The sequence below is a fragment of the Dama dama genome, chromosome 20, assembly GCF_033118175.1.
Source record: "Dama dama isolate Ldn47 chromosome 20, ASM3311817v1, whole genome shotgun sequence".
Classification (NCBI taxonomy): Eukaryota; Metazoa; Chordata; class Mammalia; order Artiodactyla; family Cervidae; genus Dama; species Dama dama.
In genome coordinates, this window is record NC_083700.1 from 65451821 (window position 1) to 65477342 (window position 25522).

The 25522-nt window shown below is 39.8% G+C and overlaps 1 protein-coding gene and 1 long non-coding RNA gene across 4 annotated transcripts in view; both read right to left on the reverse strand.

Annotated features, from left to right (window-relative positions):
* Positions 1-25522, reverse strand: part of AK5 (adenylate kinase 5) — a 258867-nt gene that overhangs the window by 43301 nt on the left and 190044 nt on the right. For all 3 annotated transcript variants that reach the window (XM_061121597.1, XM_061121596.1, XM_061121595.1), the window contains exons 9-10: positions 24019-24061; positions 20171-20215 (exon numbers count right to left, since the gene is read on the reverse strand). In XM_061121597.1, coding sequence (XP_060977580.1) covers positions 20171-20215; positions 24019-24061 — 88 coding nt within the window. The remainder of the gene's footprint in view (positions 1-20170; positions 20216-24018; positions 24062-25522) is intronic.
* On the reverse strand, positions 3850-16675 carry LOC133041170 (uncharacterized). The gene is made up of 2 exons (XR_009689182.1): positions 15629-16675; positions 3850-15023 (listed from the first exon to the last, which is right to left on the reverse strand). It is a non-coding gene; the product is annotated as an uncharacterized LOC133041170 (long non-coding RNA).

The window sequence follows — 25522 nt, forward strand, 5'->3', positions numbered from 1 at the left end:
TCTTGTAGCATTTCGGCATTTTCTGTCATAGTGTTTTCATAGGATATAGTAACCATCTATCTATCTACAGTTTACTTAAAGTCTGTCTTCCATATTAGACTCTATAGAACATGAGTATACTTTGCTTACCACAGTGCCCCCAACATAGTGCTTGAAACACAAATGTCTACTGTATTTATAATAAGTCATCCACTTTTTTTTCTTTGTAAATGTTATTTTTTATGTGTTTATTTACATGGCTGCACTGGGTCTTAGTGGTGGCACTTGGACTCTCAGTTGCATCATGTGGGATCTAGTTCCCCAGCCAGGGATTGAACCCAGGCCTCCTGCATTGGGAGTGCAGAGTCACAACCACTGGACCACCAGGGATGTCTCAGGTGCCTACTTTTTAACAATGGCTGAAATAGTAAATAATTTAATGATGAATGGATCCTCTCCTCCTGCCAGCTCCAAAAACTCTTTCTTGTCCACATTAAATTTACTACTCTGTTAGCACTATCTCTTCGGTAAGCAGCATACTTAGTTCTTCCCAACCCAAATAAAAACATTTCCACCATTGTCTGTATCTTCTAGTTGTCTCTACATTCTTTCCTCTTTTTTTTTTTTCCAGTAGTCTGAAACTGCCCATTTCAATTTCTTCCTCTTTTATTGACTCCCTAGCCTCTTGCAAGCTATTTTCTCCTCTTATTACTCTCTGAAATTGATCTTTTAAAGTTCAACAGTAAGAACTTCCCTGGTGGTCCAGCGGTGAAGAAACTGCCTTTCATTGCAGGGGACTCAGGTTTGATGCCTGGTCAGGAAACTAAGATTCCAACACGACGAGGGACACCAAAGCCCAAGCACCATAACTAAGACTAGGCGTGGCCTAAGTAAACAAATATAAAAAAAATAGAGTTCAACAGTAATTGCATAATTGTTATATTATTCAATGATCCTCTTCTAGACTTTACTGTTTTTGATTCTTTAGTAGCATTTAACATCGCTGATAAACAGCTTAAAAATCTCTTTTCCTGTGACTTCCAGACACATAATTTGCCCATGTTCTCTCCTTTTCTTTGCCAGATAGAAGCTCACAGAGAGCAGAAATTGCTTCATTTATGTTGGTGTCCCCAGGGAACTTTGGGAAGCATCACAGGCAATTGTTGATGAATTGATGTCTAGGAGACTTGTGGCCCCATGACAGTGACAACTATACTCCTTTTCACACCAAAGGAGCTCTGGATCAAAGGACTCAGGTTCTAGGTTCACACCCTAGACCTTTATCGGGTGAGATGACTTTAACGGAGTCACTTGTCCTCTCTGAGTATCAGCCTCTTCAGTTACAAAACAGGTAATGCCTACTGGCTGTGAGGACAAAATGTGATAATGCAAATAAATTGCCTGGACCAGTAGCTGGCATGGTGAAACACTCAATAAACATCATGATTATCATCTGTAAAACAAGGCAGCTCATGTTAGTGATGCTTAGAAGTACTACCAGCTCTAACGTTCCATGCTTTTTACAAAGATTACATACAGCATTTTTATATTGCAGTACAATTTTAGCATCTTTAAAGATGGATAGTCTTCACAGTTATAGCCTATGAAGGTTTCAAATGTCTTTTGTGAATCAAACTATCTTATTTTTAGATAGTCCTCAAAGTTGTTTAAAAATCTATCAGAAAAAAAAAGTCATTTTAAGAAAAAAAAGTTATCAGATTTCTGCCTCTTGAAATATTTCCTTCTCTCTAAATGAAAACAGGCTTCAAGGTTGGGTTTGGGCTTTTGTAACTGAATGATTTCTTTCAGAGAAAAGCCATTCTGCCATCAGATCATGAAATGACTATGCCCTAGGAACAATCCTCAACTATTGTGGCCCATGAATCACTTAAACATCCTGTATCTGGGGTGAGCTGTGTGTCATCATGCTGAGTTTCTGTAGGGTAGCTGGGAATTGGCTCTCTCTGACCAAAAACAATTAAGAAAAACAGAACTTTATCCTCAAAAACAGTACCTCTATTAGTTCTGAAACACATTGATGCTTCAAGTTATTTGCCAAATAGGATGAAGCATGCCTGCTGATAGAGTCAGCCGAAGACTATGTGAAAGAATCTCACATGGGACAGGGAACTTTTTCACTTTTTTGTTTTTAACTGAAAGTCTAATAAACTTGAAGTTGTTGCATCTTTTTCTCATCTTCTGAGTTGTGGGCTTGGCATGTGGGATCCTAGTTCCCTAATGAGGGATCGAACCCACTCCCACCTTGCACTGGAAGTGCAGAGTCTTAACCCTAAGTCCTGGGACTGGGAATTTCTTGACAGGAGTGTGAGTGTGCTCATTCACTCAGTCATGTCTGATTCTTTGTGACCTCATGGACAGTAGCCCTCCAGGCTCCTCTGTCCATGGACATTTTCAGGCAAAGGTACTGAAATGGGTCAGTTCAGTTTAGTTCGGTCCCTCAGTCGTGTCCGACTCTTTGCAACCCCATGGACTGCAGCACACCAGGCTTCCCTGTCCATCACCAACTCCTGGAGTTTACTCAAACTCACATCCATTGAGTCCGTGATGCCATCCAACCATCTTATCCTCTGTTATCTCCTTTTCCTCCCGCCTGCAATCTTTCCCAGCATCAGGGTCTTTTCCAATGAGTCAGTTCTTCACATCAGGTGGCCAAAGTATTGGAGTTTCAGTGTCAGCATCAGTCCTTCCAATGAACACCCAGGACTGATTTCCTTTAGGATGGACTGAATGGATCTCCTTGCAGTCCAAGGGACTCTCAAGAGTCTTCTCCAACACCACAGTTCAAAAGCATCAATTCTTTGGTGCTCAGCTTTCTTTATAGTCCAACTCTCACATCCATACATGACTACTGGAAAAACCATAGCTTTTACTAGACAAACCCTTTTTGGCAAAGTAATGCCTCTGTTTTTTAATATGCTGTCTAGGTTGGTCATAACTTTTCTTTCAAGGAGTAAGTGTCTTTTAATCTCATGGCTGCAATCACCATCTGCAGTGATTTTGGAGCCCAAGAAAGTAAAGTTTGTCATTGTTTCCACTCTCTCCCCATCTATTTGCCATGAAGTGATGGGACCAGATGCCATGATCTTAGTTTTCTGAATGTTAAGCTTTAAGCCAACTTTTTCACTCTCCTCTTTCACTTTCATCAAGAGGCTCTTTAGTTCTTCTTCCCTTTCTGCCATAAGGGTGATGTCATCTGCATATCTGAGGTTACTGATATTTCTCCCGGCAATCTTGACTCCAGCTTGTGCTTCATTCAACCCAGCGTTTCTCATGATGTACTCTGCATATAAGTTAAATAAGCAGGGTGACAATATGCAGCCTTGACATACTCCTTTTCCTATTTGGAATCAGTTTGTTGTTCCATGTCCAGTTCTAACTGTTGATTTTTGACCTGCATACAGATTTCTCAAGAGGCAGGTCAGGTGGTCTGGTATGCCCATCTCTTGAAGAATTTTCCAGTTTGTTGTGGTCCACACAGTCAAAGGCTTTAGCATAGTCAATAAAGAAGAGGTAGATGTTTTTCTGGAACTCTCTTGCTCTTTTGATGATCCAGTAGATGTTGGCAATTTGATCTCTAGTTCCTCTGCCTTTTCCAAATCCAGCTTGAACATCTGGAAGTTCATGGTTCACATACTGTTGAAGCCTGGCTCGGAGAATTTTGAGCATTACTTTACTAGCGTGTGAGATGAGTGCAATTGTGCGGTAGTTTGAGCATTCTTTGGCATTGCCCTTCTTTGGGATTGGAATGAAAACGGACCTTTTCCAGTCCTGTGGCCACTGCTGAGTTTTCCAAATTTGCTGGTATATTGAGTGCAGCACTTTCACAGCATCATCTTTTAGAATTTGAAATAGCTCAACTGGAATTCCATCACCTCCACTAGCTTTGTTCGTAGTGATGCTTTCTAAGGCCCACTTGACTTAGTATTCCAGGATGTCTGGCTCTAGGTGAGTGATCACACCATCGTGATCATTTGTGTCGTGAAGATCTTTTTTGTATAGTTCTTCTGTGTATTCTTGCCACCTCTTCTTAACATCTTCTGGATATTAACTGGAATGGGTAGCCATTTCCTACTCTAGGAGATCTTCCTGACCCAGGGATTGGACCTGTTTCTCTTGCATCTCCAGTATTGGCAGGTAGATTCTTTACCACTGAGCTATGAGGGAACCCCCATACTACATGTGATCTTAGCCAAAAGGCCAAGAAGCAGTTTTTGTTAAGAAGGACTGTGCCTTATTTATCAATACCTGGTGTATAGTTATTAAATTATCGAGCTTCAGGGAGGTAGCCTTGAACATAACATTGGGAGTCAGGAGACCTTGATTCTAGACCATTTCTGGTTTGAAGTAGCAGGGTGACCTTGGGAGAGTCACTCTGTATCCTCAGATGCTAGCTTCCTTGTCTGTAAATCAGAGTCTCTATTAAATTAGCGGTTTTCTGTGCTATTTTACATCATTGTTTTGTTCGGATGCCCAATCATGTCCCACTCTTCAAGACCCCATGGACTGCATGCAGCACACCAGGCCTCCCTCTCCCTCACCATCTCTCAAAGTTTGCCCATCTTCTTGTCCATTGCATCAGTGATGCCATGCAGTCATCTCATCCTCTGACACCCCCTTCTCCTTCTGCCATCAATCTCTCCCAGCATCAGGGACTTTTCCAATGAGTCAGCTGTTCACATCAGATGACCAAAACACTGGAGTTTCAGCTTCAGCGTCAGCCCTTCCAAAGAGTATTCAGGGTTGATCTCCCTTAAAACTGACCGGTTTGATCTCCTTGCTGTCCAAGGGACTCTCAGGAGTCTTCTCCAGGACCACAGTTGGAAGGCATCAATTCTTCAACGCTCTACCTCCTTTACAGTTCAGCCCTCACCGCTGTTTACGACCACTGGGAAGACCACAGCCTTGACTATACGGAACTTCGTCGGCAGAGTAATCGCTCTGCTTTTCAACACACTGCCTAGGTTTGCCACAGCTTTCCTGCCAAGAAGCAAACATCTTCTGATTTTATGGTTGCAGTCACCATCTGCAGAGATTTTAGGGCCCAAGAGGAGGAAATCTGTCACTACTTCCACTTTTTCCCTCTCTATTTCCCATGAAATAATGGGGCTGGATGCCACAATCTTAGTTTTTTTTAATATTTAGTTTAAGCTGCCTCTTTCACTTTCCTCCTTCACTCTTATCAAGAGGCTCTTTAGCTCCTTTTTGCTTTTTGTCATTAGAGTGATATCATCCGCACATCTGAGGTTGTTGATGTTTCTCCCGCCTATCTTGATTCCAGCTTGGAACTCATCCAGTCTGGCACTTCTCATGAAGTGCTCAGTGTATAGATTAAGCAAACAGGGTGATAGCAGACAGTCCTGAAGTACTCCTTTCTTAGTCTCAAACCAGTCATTTGTTCCATACAGAGTTCTAACTGTTGCTCCTTGACCCACATACAGGTTTCTCAGGAGACAGGTAAGATGGTCTGGTATTCCCATCTCTTTAAGAGCTTTCCATGGTTTATTATGATCCACACAGTCAGAGGCTTTGGCGTAGTCAGTGAAACAGAGGCAGATATTTTTCTGGAAACATCTGCATTTTACATTATGTTTCTAAATATTACAGCTTCTTTTCAGTAGTGCTTCTCTGTGAGGAAATACTACTCATCCTCACCTTTTAAACTCAACTCATATGGATTTTTGCAGAAACTACTAATAACATCTGTGGCTGGTGATTTATGTAAGTGATAGTGAAAGGTCTCCAGTCAATAAATTTTGAGTAACAAAAGATGCATTAATAAACTTCTGGCCAATAATGTGTCAAAAGTGCCCAAGTGCCAGTGAAATGTAGGCAGAGGTGGATATGTGTCACATTTAGGCAGAGGGTTTTATGGCCAATATACGTGGTTTACTGTATATCTTTTCACCTTGCTGTAATACTAGCAATATTTTGAACATCAGGGGATCAATTAACATGGTTACCAGAGTGAAGCCCAGGCAAGACATGTAGCATTAGTCCAGAACAAGAAGAAGAAGAGGTGGAGGAAGAATACAAAAAAGAAACATCTTTATCACTCTATAATTCAGAGATTTTTAGAACAGCTTACTTGTTACTACAGCGTAACCTAGCTTCAACAGCATAACCTGGCTTCTTCTGACTGATATGCTGCTGAACTTCACTGTGCATCAGAATCACCTGAGGAGGTTGAAAAAGCTCCTGAATCAGTATTCCCTGTCACACCATGATCTTAGGCATGCATTAAATGATTATAGTAGGCAATTTATAATAGGCAATAAACTGAACTTCTCCTTTCTATTTTTTCCTCCTTTTATATAAAATCATTTTTCTCTACTGTACAGAGTAGTTTTATGAACCTCTGGGGTTGAGGCCTTGAAATTTACAGTTTTAGAAAGTTCTCCAGGGAAATTATATAGATCCTGGCAGTATGTGTAAGGAAAAAAGGATGTATAAAGGGATGGGTAAAGGGATGGATAGAGGGACAGATAACTGATAAAACAGTTATTGTAAATGTTAATGGTAAAATCCAGACTGTGAGTTTACAAGCATTCACTATAAAATTCTTTCAGCTTTGCTGAATGTTTGAAATATTTTCATAATGAAAAAGATCTTCAAAAAAATTCCCCAGGTCATTCTGATTGTTAGCTTGTTTTGAACTTCTGGATTAGATAATCTAAGGAAGGCAATTTGCTGTAAATACCCCAGTGGTCACTGCAGGGAGTCTGTAATGTTGATCTTTCTTTTAATATTTACAATGTAGTATTTACATTGTAATGTAAATAATATACATGTAATATTACAATGTAATATTTACAATGTACTGTGTAGATAATGATTCTATCATGAGTGAATATTTGCTATCAGTTCAGTTCAGTTCAGCTCAGTCGCTCAGTCACGTCCAACTCTTTGCGACCCCATGGACTGCAGCACGCCAGGCTTCCTTGTCCATCACCAACTCCCGGAGCTTGCTCAAACTTGTCCATTGAGTAAGCGATGCCATCCAACCATCTCATCCTCTGCTGTCCTCTTCTCCTGCCTTCAGTCTTACCCAACATCACGGTCTTTTCAAACGAGTCAGTTCTTTGCGTCAGGTGGCCAAAGTACTGGAGTTTCAGCTTCAACATCAGTCCTTCCAATGAACATTCAGTACTGATTTCCTTTAGGATTGTCTGGTTTAATCTCCTTGCAGTCCAAGCGACTCTCAAGAGTCTTCTCCAACACCACAGTTCAATAGCATCAATTCTTTGGTGCTCAGCTTTCTTTATGGTCCAACTCTCACATCCATACATGCCTACTGGAAAAACCATAGCCTTGACTAGATGGACCTTTGTTGGCAAAATAATGTCTCTGTTTTTTAATATGCTGTTTAGGTTGGTCATAACTTTTCCTCCAAGGAGTGAGCGTCTTTTAATTTCATGGCTGCAGTCACCATCTGCAGTGATTTGGGAGCCCCAAAAATAAAGTCTCTCACTGTTTCCATTATTTCCCCATCTATTTGCCATGGAGTGATGCTATCAGATGCCATGATCTTAGTTTTTTGAATGTTGAGTTTTGAGCCAGCTTTTTCACTCTCCTTTTTCACTTTCATCAGGAGGCTCTTCTTCACTTTCTGCCATAAGGGTGGTGTCATCTGCATATCTGAGGTTATTGATATTTCTCCTGGCAATCTTGATTCCAGCTTGTGCTTCGTCCAGCCCAGCGTTTCTCATGATGTACTCTGCAAGTGAGTTAAAAAAAGCAGGGTGACAACATACAGCCTTGATGTACTCCTTTCCCAGTTTGGGACCAGTCTGTTGTTCCATGCCCAGTTCTAACTGTTGCTTCTTGACCTGCATACAGATTTCTCAAGAGGCAGGTAAGGTGGTCTGGTATTCCCATCTCTTGAAGAATTTTCCACAATTTGTTGTGATCTACACAATCAAAGGCCTTGGCATAATCAATAAAGCAGAAGTAGATGTTTTTATGGAATTCTTTTGCTTTTTCGATGATCCAGTGGATATTGGCAATTTGATCTCTGGTTCCTCTGCCTTTTCTAAATCCAGCTTGAACATCTGGAATTTCATGGTTCACATGAAATTCTGACTTTAGCCTGGCATGGAGAATTTTGAGCATTACTTTGCTACCGTGTGAGATGAGTGCAATTGTGTGATAGTTCGAACATTTTTTGTCATTGCTCTTCTTTGGGTTTCGAATGAAAACTGGCCTTTTCCAGTCCTGTGGCCACTGCTGAGTTTTCCAAATATTTGCTATAATGGTTAATAAGAATCCTCACTGCCTTATCAAAATCGGTGCCATCCCTTCTGTTGCAGATGAGGGATTCTTTTAGTTTCCTCTGCATCAAGCTGGAGATACTGGGTACCGGGCTGTGAGCCTATTTCATACCAATGGAGTGGGTCAGCGACAAGTTGAAGAAGTGACTGCAGACTGTTCAGATAAAGGTATTTAGTTCACAGTGTTTGGTATTTGACCCTAATAAGTATCTTTCCTATATGTTTTGTTTGTAATAATTCATTAAATCTTCACAACAACAATGTGAAGTAGGTGCTATTTGTAACTTTTATACAGATGAAAAAACTATCCCCAAGGGCCAGGTTGACCTCGGTGGCCACTAAGCTCTATAGGCCCTCATATGTAAGGCCATTCTGGGAATCAGACTGGCCTGCTTTCAGAAGAGAACTGCACAGTCTTCAGTCACCAGGCAGTGGGTTTTCATCATGGACTAGTATGGTGCCAGGTGAAACACAGACTCTCCAGTTACACTAAACATGATCATTGCTTATCTAAAACCCAAATTTTTTATTTTTTTTGATTATTTTTTATTGATTTTTATTGATTAAATAAATTTTTTATTTTTTGTTGATTTTTTTTATTAAATATTTTTATTGATTAAATCTGGCAACTCTATCAGGGCCCACCAGTTATTAGCTTAGAGACTTTTGGGAGACATAATTTCATCTCTGTCCTGACAACTCTAATAGTTTGTGATTCTGTGATTCATTCAGCTAAAACCATCACAGCCTTAGCGAGACATGTGAAATGTCTAATTAAGATAAGACTCTGAAACTGGATTCCATGACTCTGCCTCTTATGTAGACAAGGAAGGCTCAGGTCTTGGGGGAGAGGAAGTCACAGGCTCTATGAAGGTGATTCCTAAACATTTACATCCCATGATGCTCCTACAACTCATAGCACCCCAACCTCGCCTCATCCAAACAGAGACAAGATTTCCAAACTGCTCATGAGTAAATGCCACTAAAAGCCCTGTCCTTCACATAGCAACATCCATGGCCTATTCCAAACACAACTCATCACACTTACAGACTGGTGCCTTTTAACAGTTGCTTCCTCAGGCTCTGCTTGCTGCGTTTATGAATTCTTGGACTTCATACTCTTCCAGAATACTCTTCTTCCAAAATCTTCTTAAACTTATCAAGCCACCTTTCCCCCTATCTTGTAACCCTTTCACATTATGACACTAGACATGCATTTAATGACTATAATATGCAATTTATAAACTCAGCTTCTCTTCTCTGTTTTTTTCCTTCTCTTATATACAGTCATTTTTCTCTATTGTATAAGAAATACATGCTCCTTATTGAAGATTTAGACAACTCAGAAAAGTGAGAAAATGAAAAATCTCCCATAGTATCACTATCCAAATGTAGTTGCCCAAAATGCATTTTGTTTTGTTTCTTTGCACTTTTTTTTCCTACACATGATTTTCTGGTTTGGTTTTCATTGGATAATATGTCTGCTTTGATATTTCTCCTCTTTGGGCTTTTGTAGTCTTAGCTGAAAATGCACTTTTTGCACTAGATAAATTCCAAGGTCATTTCCAACACTACCATTCTTTTTTTGTCTTTATCAGAGAACTTGGAGACTATTTGTGCTTGGGGTCTATTTTTGTACTGTAAAAGGAAGTAAGGATATTTAAGACAGGTAGGGACATTTATTGTGGATAAATTTAGTTGGATTACATCTGGGGTTTTGTGTTCAATTGTGGGCCATACCGTGGAAATTGGACATTTTACAAACTGTGATGAGAATATAAAGTTGGTGCAACATTTCTAGAGGGCAATTTGGTAATATAAATAAAAAGTCTTAAAAGTTTTCAGGTCAGTGGATTTATCCTAAGAGGAAAAATAATGGTTTTGTTACATAGATATTCACAATATTTTTATTTTATATTAATTAAAATTTTTTTATTTTTAAATTTTATTTTTTTGGTTGTGCTGTGTAGCACGTGGGATCTTAGTTCCTCAGTCAGGGGGTCTAACCTGTGCCCCCTGTGCTGGAAGGGCAGAGTCCAGTCTTCCACTGGACTGCCAGGAAAGTCCCCACAGTATTTAGTTAATTAAAAAATTTTTAGTAAAATGCATGACATTAGACTGAATACATTATGATATAGCAATACAAAGAAATAGTATGTGGTCATTAAAATGATATATTGAAAGAAAACAGATAAAAACTAATACAGTGTGATTCCATTTACATAAAGTTCAAAAATATCTATGACATTCTTTGCAGGGGGCCGTGAATAGAAGAGGGCACAGGGGGACATGGTCAATGGACCAACAGGGAAGTCCTCTCCTTATATTTTATTGAAAGTTTCCTGGATGTAAAAGTATCTCCTCCCTTGCCTTCTATGACACCATTTGCTCTTGTTTTCTGCTTTCTTCTCTTTCATTCTCTGGCTCTGGCACAGGTATTTCCAAGCCTCCAGATCTCAAATTTCCTCTAGCCTCCCTCTACTCAAGCCCACTGGGTAATCTCTCCTGCATACATGGCCTTACCTAACATTGCCGTCCTGCTGAATTCCATGTCTCTATCTACAGCCAGAACTTGCATTCTGGGTACCAGATCTCAAAAACCTCTCGTTTAATGGACATTACTTCTGGATGTCCTATTAGCATCTCAATTTTGAAATGTTTAAAACTGAACTCTTTATGACTCGCCCAAAGCCACTTCTTCCCACATTCCTTATCTCCTTGAATGGCATCTCTTGCCAATTTCCACCCCCTCACCCCTGGGACTCCCTCTTGCACACTTGTTCCCTCTCTGTGCCGTAGGCCCATCCCAAGTTTTTTTCCCACTTGCTCTTGGCCAATTCCTTTTCTCCCTCAGGACACGGTTCTGATGTCCCCTCTCCACCCCATCATCCCCACTTCGTCTTTCTCTCCATCACCTATGCTTCTGCCATTGCAAGTACCAAGCAGTGTTATTTCTTTGTCACCTTTCTACAACATAAGCTCCTTTAGACTAGGAAGCCTTCTCTCATCTTTGTAAGCTTAAGTTTATCATTTTGTTGATATATAGCAGAAACTCAAAAAATATGTCAAATGAACTAATGAAAGTAACCCCACAATACATATATACCTAATGGAAGAATTTAATATAGTGGCAAGGGAGCAGATTTATTGTTAGGGGAGTTTAAGCAACCCCCTTAAAGTCTATGTATCATTTAGCTTAGGCTATTTTTTCTTTCACCTCCATAGTGAATCATTGTTTGAGATTAATATGGAGTCAAGGTGCTCCATCTAAAACAGAAAAAAACCCCAGAAGCACCAAGCTTCCTCAGGTCCAACCAGCACCAAATCCTCAAATATTTGCTACTTGTTGCCCTTGGCCTTCTAAAACAGTTTTCATGGGACTCACAAAAAGATATTCACAATATGTAAAAGACACAATGTATATTCTGAAATCATTGTGCTTTGGGAGGGGTTTGGCAATGATTCAAATAATGTTATGGGTTCAAATTGCTTTCTTTTTTGAAGCTAATACAGAATTTCATTAGGTAGCACCTCACACTGGTCAGAATGGCCATCATCAAAAAATCTACAAACAATAAATGCTGGAGAGGATGCGGAGAAAAGGGAACTTCTTGCATAGTTGGTGGGAATGTAAATGGATACAACCACTATGGAGAACACTATGGAGATTTCTTAAAAAACTAGGAATCAAACTACCATATAACCCAGCAATCTGACTCCTGGGCATATACCCTGAGAAAGCCATAATTCAAAAAGACACATGTACCCCAGTGTTAACTGCAGCATTATTTACAATAGCCAGGACATGGAAATAATCTAAATTTCCATTGACAGATGATGGATAAAGAAGATGTGGTACATATGTACAGTGGAATATTACTCAGCCATAAAAAGAAATGAAATTGGGTCATTTGTAGTGATGTAGATGAATCTAGAGTCTGTCATACAGAATAAAGTAAGTCAGAAAGAGAAAAATAAATGTTGTATATTAATGCACATGTACAGAATCTCCAAAAATGCTACTGATAAACCTATTTACAGGGCAGAAATAGAGATGCAGACATAGAGAATGGGCTTGTGAACACAGAGGGGGAACGAGAGGGTGAGATGGATTGAGAGAGTAGCATTGACTTCTATGCACTATCATGTGTAAAATATTAGCTGGTAGGAAGCTGCTTTGTAACACAAGGAGCTCAGCTTGGTGCTCAGTGACAACCTAGAGGGAGGGATGAGGGGTGAGGGGTGCAGGAGGGAGGCTCAGGAGGGAGGAGACATATGTTTACATATAGCGGATTCGCGCCATTGTCCTGCAGGAACTAATACAACATTGTGAAGCAATTATACTCCAATTAAAAAAGTAAAATTTAAAAAGTGCTTTTACAAAACAATGGAATTTCACATACCTGGGAGAGACATAGACGGGGCACTCAGAGGTCTTTTTCATTGATGTGAAGAAAGTGTTTTGTTCTAGTCAAACCATACTTAGAGTTTTTGGCAGTGAAAAGGTTTATATAATTAAGTAGGTTCATTGTCAGCACACAATGCCTGCATTTCTCCAACATTAGAAAGATATCCTTTGGTGTGTAAATGCACCTGAGGTTGTCTGGGAAAGTGGCCCAATGCTTCTCTTCCATTACTCCCATCTTGAATGGCCTGGACTTTGGAAATATAGGTGTTGGTCAGAGTGAGTGTCAACACTCACCTGGGCCCCTTCAGGGGAGAAAGAGCTGTGGCAATCACGCGACTACGTCTAGAATGGCATGATCTCTCACAGTTAGGGCAGCCGGGCCTTGGAGTCACATGGGAATATTTCTCTGTGTGAACCCAGCCTAGCTCATGAGTTGCCTGTTTTGTCTTCATAGTGGAAACTCAACCAAGTGTGAGTTTTCTTAGTCTAACCCAGTGATTTCTGGTAGTCAGAAATCCTGAAAGTTCAGTTCTTTGTCCTCCCAACTCCTATGTTAAATCCCAAAGGCCCATGTGATGGTATTAGGAGGTGGGGCCTTTGGGAGGTGTTGAGGTCATGAGGGTGGAGCCTTAGCGAATAGGATTGTTGTTTAGTTGCTAAGTCTTGTCTGACTCTTTCGTGATCCCAAGGACTATAGCCTGCTGGGCTCCTCTCTCCATGGGATTTTCCAGGCAAGAATACCGGAGTAGGTTTCCATTTCTTTCTCCAGGGGACCTTCCTGACTCAGGGATCTAACCCACATCTCCTAGATTGGCAGGCAGATTCTTTACCATTAAACCACCAGAGAAGCCCCGTGAATAGGATTAGTGGTAAAGAATCCACTTGCCAAGCAGGAGATGCAAGGGAGATGGATTTGATGTCTGGGTCAGGAAGTCCCCCTGGAGGAGGAAATGGCAACTCACTCCAATATTCTTACCTGGAATATTCCATGGACAGAGGAGCCTGTTGGACTACAGTCCATGGGACTGCAAAGAGTTAGACAGGACTGAGCACACATTATATTACAAACTAATAAATTAATAAACATTATGTTATAACCCAACAACATAACATAATGAAGAGGTGAATAATTTAGAGTCAGACATGACTTAGGGACTTAACAACAATAATCACAGTTAAACTATTATCTATTATTTGGGGCTTCCCTGGTGGCTCAGAGGCCACAGAGAGCTCCCTAGCCCCTTCTACCATGTAAGGACACTGTGAGAAGATGGATGTATAGGAACCAGGAGATGGGTTCTTGCCAGTCCCTGAATCTGTTGATGGTCTGATCTTGGATTTCCTGTCTCTAGATCAGTGAGAAATAAGTTTCTGCTTTTTAGTCTATGGTATGTTGTTATAACAGCCCAAGTGGACTTAGACAAGCTCAAAGTTCAGTCTCCAAGTTAGGACTGTCTCCCATCTGGAGGGTTTTCTTTACTTTTCCTCTAGTCCTAGTCTTGCCAGTACTGTTGGTCCCTGAGGTGTGTCCCCTCTACCTTCCATTCAGCCCCTGCTCTGGAGTCTCCTGCTGGACCTTTTGATGCATTCCTCTTTCCCAGTTCTAACAAGCGTCCACACTTTCCTTTCAGGCCTCGCTTGCACCACTGGGTACAGAGAAACATTCAGAACCTTTCCAGACCCACAGGAGCCCAGAGAAATGGGGACTTTCAGTAGATGCACCCCTTTTCCCTGACCATTTCCTCCCATTTGTAAGGTTATTTGCTTTTCAAAGGACAAGTGAAAACAAGGCACAAGGGACTATTTTCCTGCAAGATCTTCCAAACCCTAAGTCTAGGGCTTCATATAGCTGCTCAACAACGCTCCCCAAATCCAATTAACCCTAGGGTTCTCAAAGTGTGGTCCACAAACTCTGGTCCCCTGTTTTCATTACAACACTAAGAGGTTATTTGCTTTTCTCTGATGGTGAAAAAGCGCTGGCTGTAAACCTGTGGTGCCAATAAAAGCCAATCATTCTAGTATTCTTCACCACCATAAACTCACAGTGAAAGAAAGAAAGAAAGAAATTGCCAGTTTTACTTAAGAATGCTCTTGATGGTGCAATGAAAAAGTTTAATTTTGACCCTTAAGTACTTGTCACTGTAATATTTTGTGTGACAAAATGGGAAGATGGGTAGGTACTTCAGCACACCAGGTACGTTGAATGGTTTTCTCAAGAAAAGCACTGTGTGATTGTTTGAGCTGTGGGACTAGTTGTTTTTTCAGGTGAACGCCATTTTTACCTTCTGAAAGACTGAATAACAGATAAAACTCTGGTTTTTCAGACTTGAGTATCTGGCAGACATTTTCTAGAAAAGTAATAAAGTAAGTTGGTCACTTCAAGGAAAACACCGGGCAGCATCTTTGCTAATGATAAAATCCAAGCTTTTGACCCTGGATCCACCACTTATTAGCAAATTCCTTAACTCTCTGATGTCTTATTTGAAAAGTAGGATGGTGATAATATTCCAGAGAGTGGATACAAGTATTAAGCAAGATAACATTATAAAACATTTTATACAGTGCCTGCTGTGTGTTAAGTAAGTGTATAATAAATAATAGTTTCTATTATAGCTCCATCAAGGTAAAATAATAATACCTGAGTCAATTCCACCAAAAATGTTAACCCGATCTGCAAGAAAATCCTTGCTAAAAATCAGATTTATTCTTGTTCTTTAATAAGAGGTCAACTGTGAAATCACAGTAGACCACAGTAAAATAATGACAGGCATTGAGATAATAGATTTTAAGCAAAAAATCTCATTTGTCTAATCTTCCTCCAGGAAGTAAGGAGGACAAGTTGGGCAGTGGTTAGAAAATGCACAGAATAAGACAAAATATTACACAAGAACTTCCTAAAGCTCACTCTTTAAAAGCAGTGGATGAGCACCAATACCAAAACATACAAGGCTACCTGAGTTCCTGCTATCCCGAAAGCCACAGCCGTTGAGTGATGTCTGGATTATTGTGGCAGTAGTCTCTCATTTCACCTGTAACATGAGATGACTGTCCAAACGGAAGCACTTCTACCAAGGCTTTGGGTAGGTATTAATGGGAATTTAGGCTATGTTACATTTGGGGAATAGGCAGGCCATGAAAAGCAGAGAAGAGTAAAAGAAGCCAAAATAGATTGGATAATAGCAAGATAATGATCAAGAGATTTAAAAAAGATAAAAGGAAAGAAATGTACCAGAAAAGGTTGTGAAAAACTGTAGGAGCCTGTTAATGGGATGTCATGAGGCTCTTTAGGATATTTTTACATTTTCCAAATAATTTTCTGTTTTCGACAATGATTGCATCCCTGTCTTGGACATCAGCATTGTCCTTATATCTTGTTTGTGGACAACCTTAGAATCTTTTTCAATCCTTTTGATCATCAGGCTTTATCCTGTGAGATACCTTATCTGTTCTTTGGAAGGCATTTCTCTATAAATAGATACAGAACTGCCTTCTTCATGAACAAAGAGGTTGTAATAGGCACACAACATTCAAAGGGCTAACGAGGTCCATCCTTGTCACTCTTCCCTTTGGTCCAGACGGTACACTCTCCCTGAACACTTTTTTGACTCAGATGACAGGCAGTGCATTACTTGTCCCCACTTAAAATTATTTTGCAAATGAGCAAGAAATAGCCAGCTTGGGGATGGAGAGGAGTTGCTGTTGCTTGTTCCCTGTAAGAAGGCAGCAGCCATATGGTATAAGAAGTGTCTGATTAGGCTCACAATTAACCTAAAAGCTATCCTGCCAGAAGCAGCTACAACGGCAGCAACCTGCCTGTCAGTTCCAGTCCAGGAATTCTAACTGCTATTTCAGTTGTTATGGAAACTGACCACACTGCTTCCTAAAAAATTCATTATTCCAGCAAATATAAGTCATTCTGGGGCTTCTAAATGAGTGATGCAGACACAGCGATGGAGGAGCACGGAGGAGGAAGGCTAGAGATGAGAGAAGACCTCACAGAGACAGGCTTCCCTGGTGGCTCAGCTGGTAAAGAACCCGCCTGCCATGCGGGACACCTGGGTTTGATCCCTGGGTGGGAAGATCCCCTGGAGAAGGGAAAGGCTACCCACTCCAGGATTCGGGCCTGGAGAATTCCATGGACTGTGTAGTCCCTGGGGTTGCAAAGAGTTGGAGACGACTGAGTGACTTTCACTTCACACAGACCTGACCTTGGAGCAGGATTAGCCAGGGGAGAAGACATTCCCTCCTGGCAAAAGCGAGGGAACTTCAAGAGATGATAGTGGTGCAGGTGGGATTGGGGTCAGACTCGTGTGGGGGGGGGGGTGGAAAATGGGGAGACACATTGAGGCCACATTGAGGGAGAGCGCTTTGGAGGCCAGTCTAAGGGGCTTGGACCTTTCTGTGGACAAAAGGGAACCAGGAAACTTTAGGAATATTTATTTTTTTTTTTTTTTTTTTTTTAGGAATATTTATTTTATCTTAAGACTAACAGTGAGGATGTCCACGTAGCTTCTGGCTAATACTACAGCCCTACTTGTCTTGATAGATGTCAAGACAATAATTTGAAAAATGAAAAATTCAGCCAGCTTCTCTCTTCTCATACATACCAAAGCACACTAGCTTTACTGGCAAAAGGAAGGGAACTTTGAGAAATAATAATGGTGCAGGTGGGACTGGGCCTGAAGACTCATGTGTGGGTGGAGTGGAAAAGTGGAAAACACATGTGGAAAAGGGGAAGCTGACTCTTGTGGATTAAAGCTCATCAAAACTGTTATGGGTGTATTGATGACATCCTGAGTATTTTTATGAGCTACAAATTGGCCTGCAATAATACAGCCTTAAAATACTATCCCGCCATCTGCTGAGGAAGTACTGTTGACCGTTGAACAACGGGTGAGGGGCAGGTTAGGGGTGCTATATGCCCCCCCACCCCCCGCCACACAGTTGACAATCCATGTATGACTTGGATTGTCAGTTCTCTGAATATTTGGTTCCTGTGACTCCATGATTCTGATTCATTGGATTTAACCAACCTGGGCTAGGCAATACTGTAGTATTTACTACTGGAAAAAAAAAAAATCAGTGCATAAGTGGTTCTGGGCAGTACAAAGCTGTGCTATTCAAGGCTTAACTGTATTTAGAACAAAGGTGTTAATTTTCAAGCAGAATCCAATAAACAGCCTAGAAGAAGAACCATCTTTTTTTCTTTTATTGCAGTTGCTTTGTACCTTCTACAGGGCAAACAGTAAGCTGAAATCTTTTTTTTCCCACTATAACAGTGACTGAATAACAAGTTGAAGTACAGGAGGGTTTGGTTGATATATATACATATAAAAACAAATCCTTTATTCAGGGAAGCGGTTCTTAGTGTGGTCTGTGGACTCTTGAGCGTCTTAAGATTTGTCTGAAGCCATATTTATACTATACTATTTCATTTTCTGAAGGGCACAAAGCTTAGTAACAGGTCAGCCGAGATCTTTAGCTAAACCTGGCTAGATAGAAGCAGTATTTGAAAATACAGTCGAAATTCAACTATAGTGCTAAACAACAGGTGAATCTGAAATAATATTATTCCCAGGGACAATAACAACCACCACAAAATATGCTGTACTATTTTTAAAAGCTTCTTTTTGGACCACATTATTAAAAATACAGACTTCTATGTGATATTAAAGACTCAACCTTTGGATTCCTGAACTTCAAGTTTAGAAAGCCTCCCCTCTTCCTAATTTGGCCCCTAAGATAAAAGCTGAACAGAAAAAGTATAATTTATTGTGTATAGTCTAGATGCCAAGGTCATTAATTAAAATTTGTGTGGAAAGGGGAATTTCCTTCGAGATTATGGTGATGAGCTTCTCTTCAGTAAGGAGTAGATATAATGTACTTCAACTTTCTGAAAAGAATGTGAAGTAAGTGCAGCAACAGTCCATCCAGCTCCCTGGACTAAGGTCAGCTAGAGACAAGCAGGTCAGAAACAGAACTCAGCTGAGCTTAAGAATTCTCAGCACTTAGACATGCTGCTCTCTTAGCTAGAATTCTTCTTCCTCTCACCTCCTACTAATCTTTTCAGTCACCCATCGCTTCCTTTAGTTGCCTGCTTAAATGTCACTTCCATAGGGCCTTTCCTGATTACCCATTTTTTACCCCAAACGCTCCACCCTGCTTGTTCACTGTTTCAGCTGTTTCCTTCCTGATGCTTTTCAAGGTTTGTGATAATAATTTGATTAGTTCTCCTTTTCCTCTAAGATGGAAGCTCTGTGATTCCTGCTCACTGTCCAGCACAGGTCCAATATTCAGTAAGGAGCTGATGGGTGATTAAACATGGTGGACAGTCTGGGGTGGCAACCCACATAAATTGGTGGTGGGATGTGGAAGGCCCTGAAATGGGGAACTACAGCCATGGACTCTGGTCTCCTTTCTGCCACTAGTTGTTAGAAAGAATGACATTGATCAAATCCCTTAAGGTCTCTGGGACTCAGTTTCCTCATCTGAAAATGAGGGCGATGTACTGACAGATTTCTAAGGAAGCATCCTGACCTCAGGGTGTAAGATTCTAAGTGTATCTGATTATATTTCTAGGGCGCTGATAACTGTTTTTTTTTTCCCCTTCTCAATGAGAAGATGTGGACCTTTTCATTATTTCTGAATATAAATAGGTATTTTCTGAAAAATGTACAGGTGGGTGTATTAACTTTTCTGTAGACTTCAGGAGCTAGAAGGAAAAGCACTAAGTTTTCGGAGGTTCTCTGACAATACTTTGTCCTATTCTATGTAGTTTTAATGCTGCACAACTGGACCCATTTATTCCCTTGAGAAAAACTGGAAATCTGGCTCTCACACTAATTAGCTCTATGACCTTGGACAAGTTCCTTAAGCTTCTGAGGCTCATGTTTCTTGTCTCTGTAATAGATATGTAATAGGGATGGATTGCCAACCTATAGGATTGTGTAAGGATTAAAGGAGATAACTTGGAACTTGATAAGCATTCAGAAAATGCTGGTTAAACTCAAATGAATTTTATCCCATAATGAGTTTCCCAATGAGTTTCAGTGTACAAGAGCATAAAACAAACAAGATTGCTTTTGTTGTTCGCTGCAGGGAATGCAGGGTGTGGCTATTAAGGTATATTTGAATATGTGGTCACTGATGTATAGACTTCAGGGAGGAACAGATCATTGTTCAAACAGAAAAAGTGTTAGATTTTAACAGACGGCATCCTCTTACCCATGGAATTATAATATATTTTATTATCATAGGACTAAACTCAGGAGTTTGCCATTCCTTAGACTCCTACTTTGTCTCTGCTGAAAAGACACAAAGCCAGAACAATAGAAAACTGTATAAATGAAAGGAAAAATACGGAGTCCTCAGGGGCATAATCTTGACTAAAAAAGGTGCAAGGCTTCAAAAACAGTTGAGAAATGAATAGTCTTTCTTCTTTACCACATTGTTATTATCAGCAGTTACATTTGAAAATTTGAGAGCTGTTACTCACCAATTATGAAAATAATTTTACACTTTTTCAAGTCTTCTGTGAAACCTTTAAAATAAGAATAATTTAAGTTATACAGCAAGAAAAACTGTATTGAAACCCTGGTTTTATAATGTATAGTGTATTATTATATAATATTCGATTCTGTATTATAGTATACAGTATTATCAATATATATATATAATCCATATAGAATAGAGCATAGAGATGAAACAAAAATTACAAAGGTAGTGAATGAGAAAATCTTGGGAGTCACTGCTTTAAAACAAAGAAATGATCAGGGATTTTTGGCAAAGTGCGAAACTCTATAGAGTCTGTGGAGCCCTAAAAGATTTCCAGTTGTCATGTGGTGTCAGGAGGTGTTTATTTATATACACAATGCTACATTTTGGCAGGAATCCACTATTAATTGAGTGAAAGGCCCAACCCCACCAGAGAGAGACAGAGAGAGAGAGAGCAGGCAGTGGGGAGGCGGAAAGAGTGGTGCGTGAAGAATTGAGTTGCGGGTAGAAGAGGAAGACAAGGGAGAAAGAGCTGGAAATAGAAGAAAGATGTGAACTTGGGGGTCTTTGGAACCATTTGTTTTTTGCATTAAAGGGCTTTTTGTTATTTTTTTTTCAAATTAAACAGATGCTTCATTCTCTTTACAGAATAGCCCATGGTGATGGGAAAATTCTATATTATCTGGAGCTTTCTATTAAAGCAATGTCACAAAGACAGAAATTTAGATCAATGGAACAAAATAGAAAGCCCAGAGATAAATCTATGCACCTATGGACACCTTATCTTTGACAAAGGAGGCAAGAATATACAATGCAGAAAAGACAATCTCTTTAACAAGTGGTGCTAGGAAAACTGGTTAACCACTTGTAAAAGAATGAAACTAGAACACCTTCTAACACCGTACACAAAAATAAACTCAAAATGGGTTAAAGATCTAAATGTAAAATCAGAAACTATAAAACTCCTAGAGGAAAACATAGGCAAAACACTCTCTGACATAAATCACAGCAGGATCCTCTATGACCCACCTCCCAGAATATTGGAAATAAAAGCAAAAATAAACAAATGGGACCTAATTAAACTTAAAAGCTTTCACACAATGAAGGAAACTATAAGCAAAGTGAAAAGACAGCCTTCAGAATGGAAGAAAATAACAGCAAATGAAGCAACAGACAAAGGATTAATCTCAAAAATATACAAGCAACTCCTAAAGCTGAATTCCGGAAAAATAAATGACCCAATCAAAAAATGGGCCAAAGAACTAAACAGACAGTTCTCCAAAGAAGACATACAGATGGCTAATAAACACATGAAAAGATGCTCAACATCACTCATTATCAGAGAAATGCCAATGAAAACCACAGTGAGGTACCATCTCACACCGGTCAGAATGGCTGCTATCAAAAAGTCTACAAACAATAAATGCTGGAGAGGGTGCGGAGAAAAGAGAACCCTCTTACACTGTTGGTGGGAGTGCAAACTAGTACAGCCGCTATGGAGAACAGTGTGGAGATTCCTTAAAAAAGTGGAAATAGAGCTGCCATATGACCCAGCAATCCCACTGCTGGGCATACACACCGAGGAAACCAGAATTGAAAGAGACACGTGTACCCCAGTGTTCATCGCAGCACTGTTTACAATAGCCAGGACATGGAAGCAACCCAGATGTCCATCAGCAGATGAATGGATAAGAAAGCTGTGGTACATATACACAAAGGAATATTACTCAGCCATTAAAAACAATACATTTGAATCAGTTCTAATGAGGTAGATGAAACTGGAGCCTGTTATACAGAGTGAAGTAAGCCAGAAAGAAAAACACCAATACAGTATACTAACACATATATATGGAATTTAGAAAGATGGTAATGATAACCCTATATGCGAGACAGCGAAAGAGACACAGATGTATAGAACAGTCTTTTGGACTCTGTGGCAGAAGGCGAGGGTGGGATGATCTGAGAGCATAGCATTGAAACATGTATGTTATCATATGTGAAACAGATCACCAGCCCAGGTTGGATGCATGAGACAAGTGCTCAGGGCTGGTGCACTGGGATGACCCAGAGGGATGGGATGGGGAGGGAGGTGGGAGAGGGGCTCAGGATGGGGAACACATGTAAACCCATGGCTGATTCATATCAATGTATGGCAAAAACCACTACAATTTTGTAAAGTAATTAGCCTCCAACTAAAAAAAAAAAAAAAAAAAAAAAGATTTAAAAAATGGCAATGTGGGAGACCTGGGTTCGATCCCTGAGTTGGGAAGATCCCCTGGAGAAGGGAATGGCTACCCACTCCAGTATTCTGGGCTGGAGAATTCCATGGACTGTACAGGCCATGGGGTCACAAAGAGTTGGACATGCCTGAGTGATGTTCACTTTCACTTTCACTGAGGCAGATAGATTAATGCTCTTAACATGTTGGGCCAAATAGTCATCTCAAGTTCTTCTCACCTTCAGTTTACCTTTTTTAGTTTACTTTTATGGAGTTGAGCAACTTTTAATCTATTTATGAAGTGGGAAAGTGGTTGCTGTTATTATTATTAGTAGTAGTTTGGTTCTATATTAGTCCAGTTTTAAAAAAGAATAATGATACATTCAGATAATGTGATCATTACAAATTAAGTTTATATGAAGTTTTTAATGACATGGGAACATGCTTATGTTACGATAAGCACAAAATATTGGAGATAATGTTTGTATATACATATGTATTCTCACCTATGTAAAAATAGGTATATAGACAATACACTGGAATAAAAATAAACCAGAATGCTAACTGTGATTATTTAGAGGTCAAAAGGTTTTAGATGGCTCTGGTTTTCTCCCTTAAAAAAATTTCCATATGAATGTTTATTAATTCTGTAACCAGGAAAAAGGGAAACTTTATTCAGCAATCAATCAATCCCTCTCCAGTTGGGACTGAGTTGATTATTTGCACCTGGCTTCTGTTTAAGTGCCTTTCCCCCATGAATCACCGTGATGTCATTGGATGACTGCAATCTTCACATACTGCTCTTGTTGTTATCATCAAATGATACTGTATCTACCACCTTGTGCTCATGGATCAGCGGATTAGAGCTGGGATTGTTTAGAAAGCCAGTTCACTTATTTGTATGTGCTCACAGTCAATGTAAATATATTTCCATGGACCATAATTATAACAACATTTATTACCGAGTAGAAATGTTAGAAGGTAGTTTTCCTAGAGCAATCATAAACCTCATCTTCTTTGAACAAAGTCAAATTTATGTAATTTTCTATTTTCAGTTCCATGTGGAGCTAATTTTTTTTTTTTTTTTTAGTTTTGGCAAGACTTTTAATGTGACAAAATTATAAAGTAGTATAATTTGGGTGATTCTTAGGTTGTATCCCAATGGTACACTACGGAGGAGCAACCATTTTTCAGGAAAAGGACTTAAGTGTTCTAATAAAATTTGAAGAATGTTGAATTAAAGTCAGCCACTTCTCTTTCCTGCAGGACATGTGGGAGCCTTGCTATGCTCTTGTATATGTGAATCTTCCAAAGAGGATTGGGTGTTGTGTTTTTCAAACATTTTTACCAGTTACAAAGGGCATGAACTCTTTGAGCATCCTCTCTTCACTGAGCATCTCAGGGCTCATGTCCTCTGGGAAAAGAGGAAATACAACTTAGTAAGGTATCACTTTGGTTCTCTACAGGACCAAGAGGGGAGAAATGCAGAATTGCAATCATAATCGTGTTCCCTGGCTGAGGGATAAAAGTACATGCTCTTGGTAGGTTATCTCTTAGTGGTGTTTAATAAAAAAGATATGCTCAGAGCTACTAAAATGACAACTTTGGTCTGATCAGTAAAGAAAACTCACCTCCCATGGGGTCTTCTCCAAACACATTTAATTGTTCATCACCCTGTTTATAAAAAAAATCAAAATATTAGATGATAATACCAACAGGCATTGTGCTGAACTTCTTGCCAACATGAAAATACTTAACCTTCCAAATGACTCTGTGAAAAAGGTACCATAACTGCCCACCTTTTACAGATGAAAACCATACTCAGATCAAGAAGTTAGCTGTTTAAGGTCACAGTGAGGAGCAAAGCCTGGGCTTCGACCTGGGCTGTTTGTGCCCAGAGTTAATGCTCTTTGTAACTGGTACAATATCATGCCTTTATTCCTTCATGCATAACTACCTGTGGTCAGAGAGGCTGATGTAAAGAAGACAAAACCCTTCAGGACTTGAAGCTCACCAGTAAGTGGAGTCACAGCTGTTTCACAAATAACTCCATGATTTACAGTGAGACTTAGCAAACTTTCTGGAAAGCACCAGAGAGTAAACATTTTCAGCACTGGGAGTCATGTGGTCTCACTATTTAACCACCAGCCGTAGTTTGCTGATCCCTGAACGAAAGCATGAGATAAAGGAAGTTGGAATGACCAGATTTGATTGCCTCCCTTTAAAATTTTCATTTTAAGTTTTAATCAAACAGTGACTCCATTCTGCTTACGGAAAAATACATAGTGTTTGGGGAAAAATCCAGAAAGGAAATTTGTCAAATGGCATTGGTGATTAATGAGTGATGACCTGAATGAGAAGTAAGTCCAAAAGGGAGGGGGATGTATGCATACGTGTGGCTGATCCATTTTGCTGGACAGTAGAAACTAACACAACAATATAAAGTAACTATAGTCCAATAAAAATTAGTTTAAAAAAAGGTACTGGTGAAATTCCTCACTCCTACCTATGTCTCCACACACCCCATTTTCTCACTTCCTCATTGCTTATAGGTTTTTGTGGTTTTTTTTTTGGTATCTTTCCATATACACAAAAGTTGACTTCCAGATATCTATGGATACACTTGAGTATAAATATAGAATCGTATCACCTCCATTACACAGAAAGAAGCAAACATTATATATGCACATATGTTTATAAAACACATACTAATCTATGATAATACTACTCTTGCCTTTGCTTTCTCACTTATCAGTATATTCTGGAGAAGTTTCTCTACCAGTACAGATGTTCTTGGTGACAGAATTCTACTGTATGAAAGGTACCATAGTTGTTACGATTTCAAACTAGTTCTTTATTGATGGACCAAGACTGAGTTGCTGCAGTCTTGGACTGTTTTTGAAAAAGTAGAACAAAGAATAAACTCACATAAACTGCATTTCATACGTATATGTCTGTAGGATAAATTACCAGAGAGGGGGCTGTGCAAAGAATAAACATATTTATAAGTTGATAGATTTTTCCAAACCATTCTCCCTAAAGATTGTATAGTTTTTCAGGGACAACATTTGGCTCATGCTTTACTCCAGCCTCTTGCCTCTAATTTGCTACAATATAGGAGTCAGTTAAATGAGG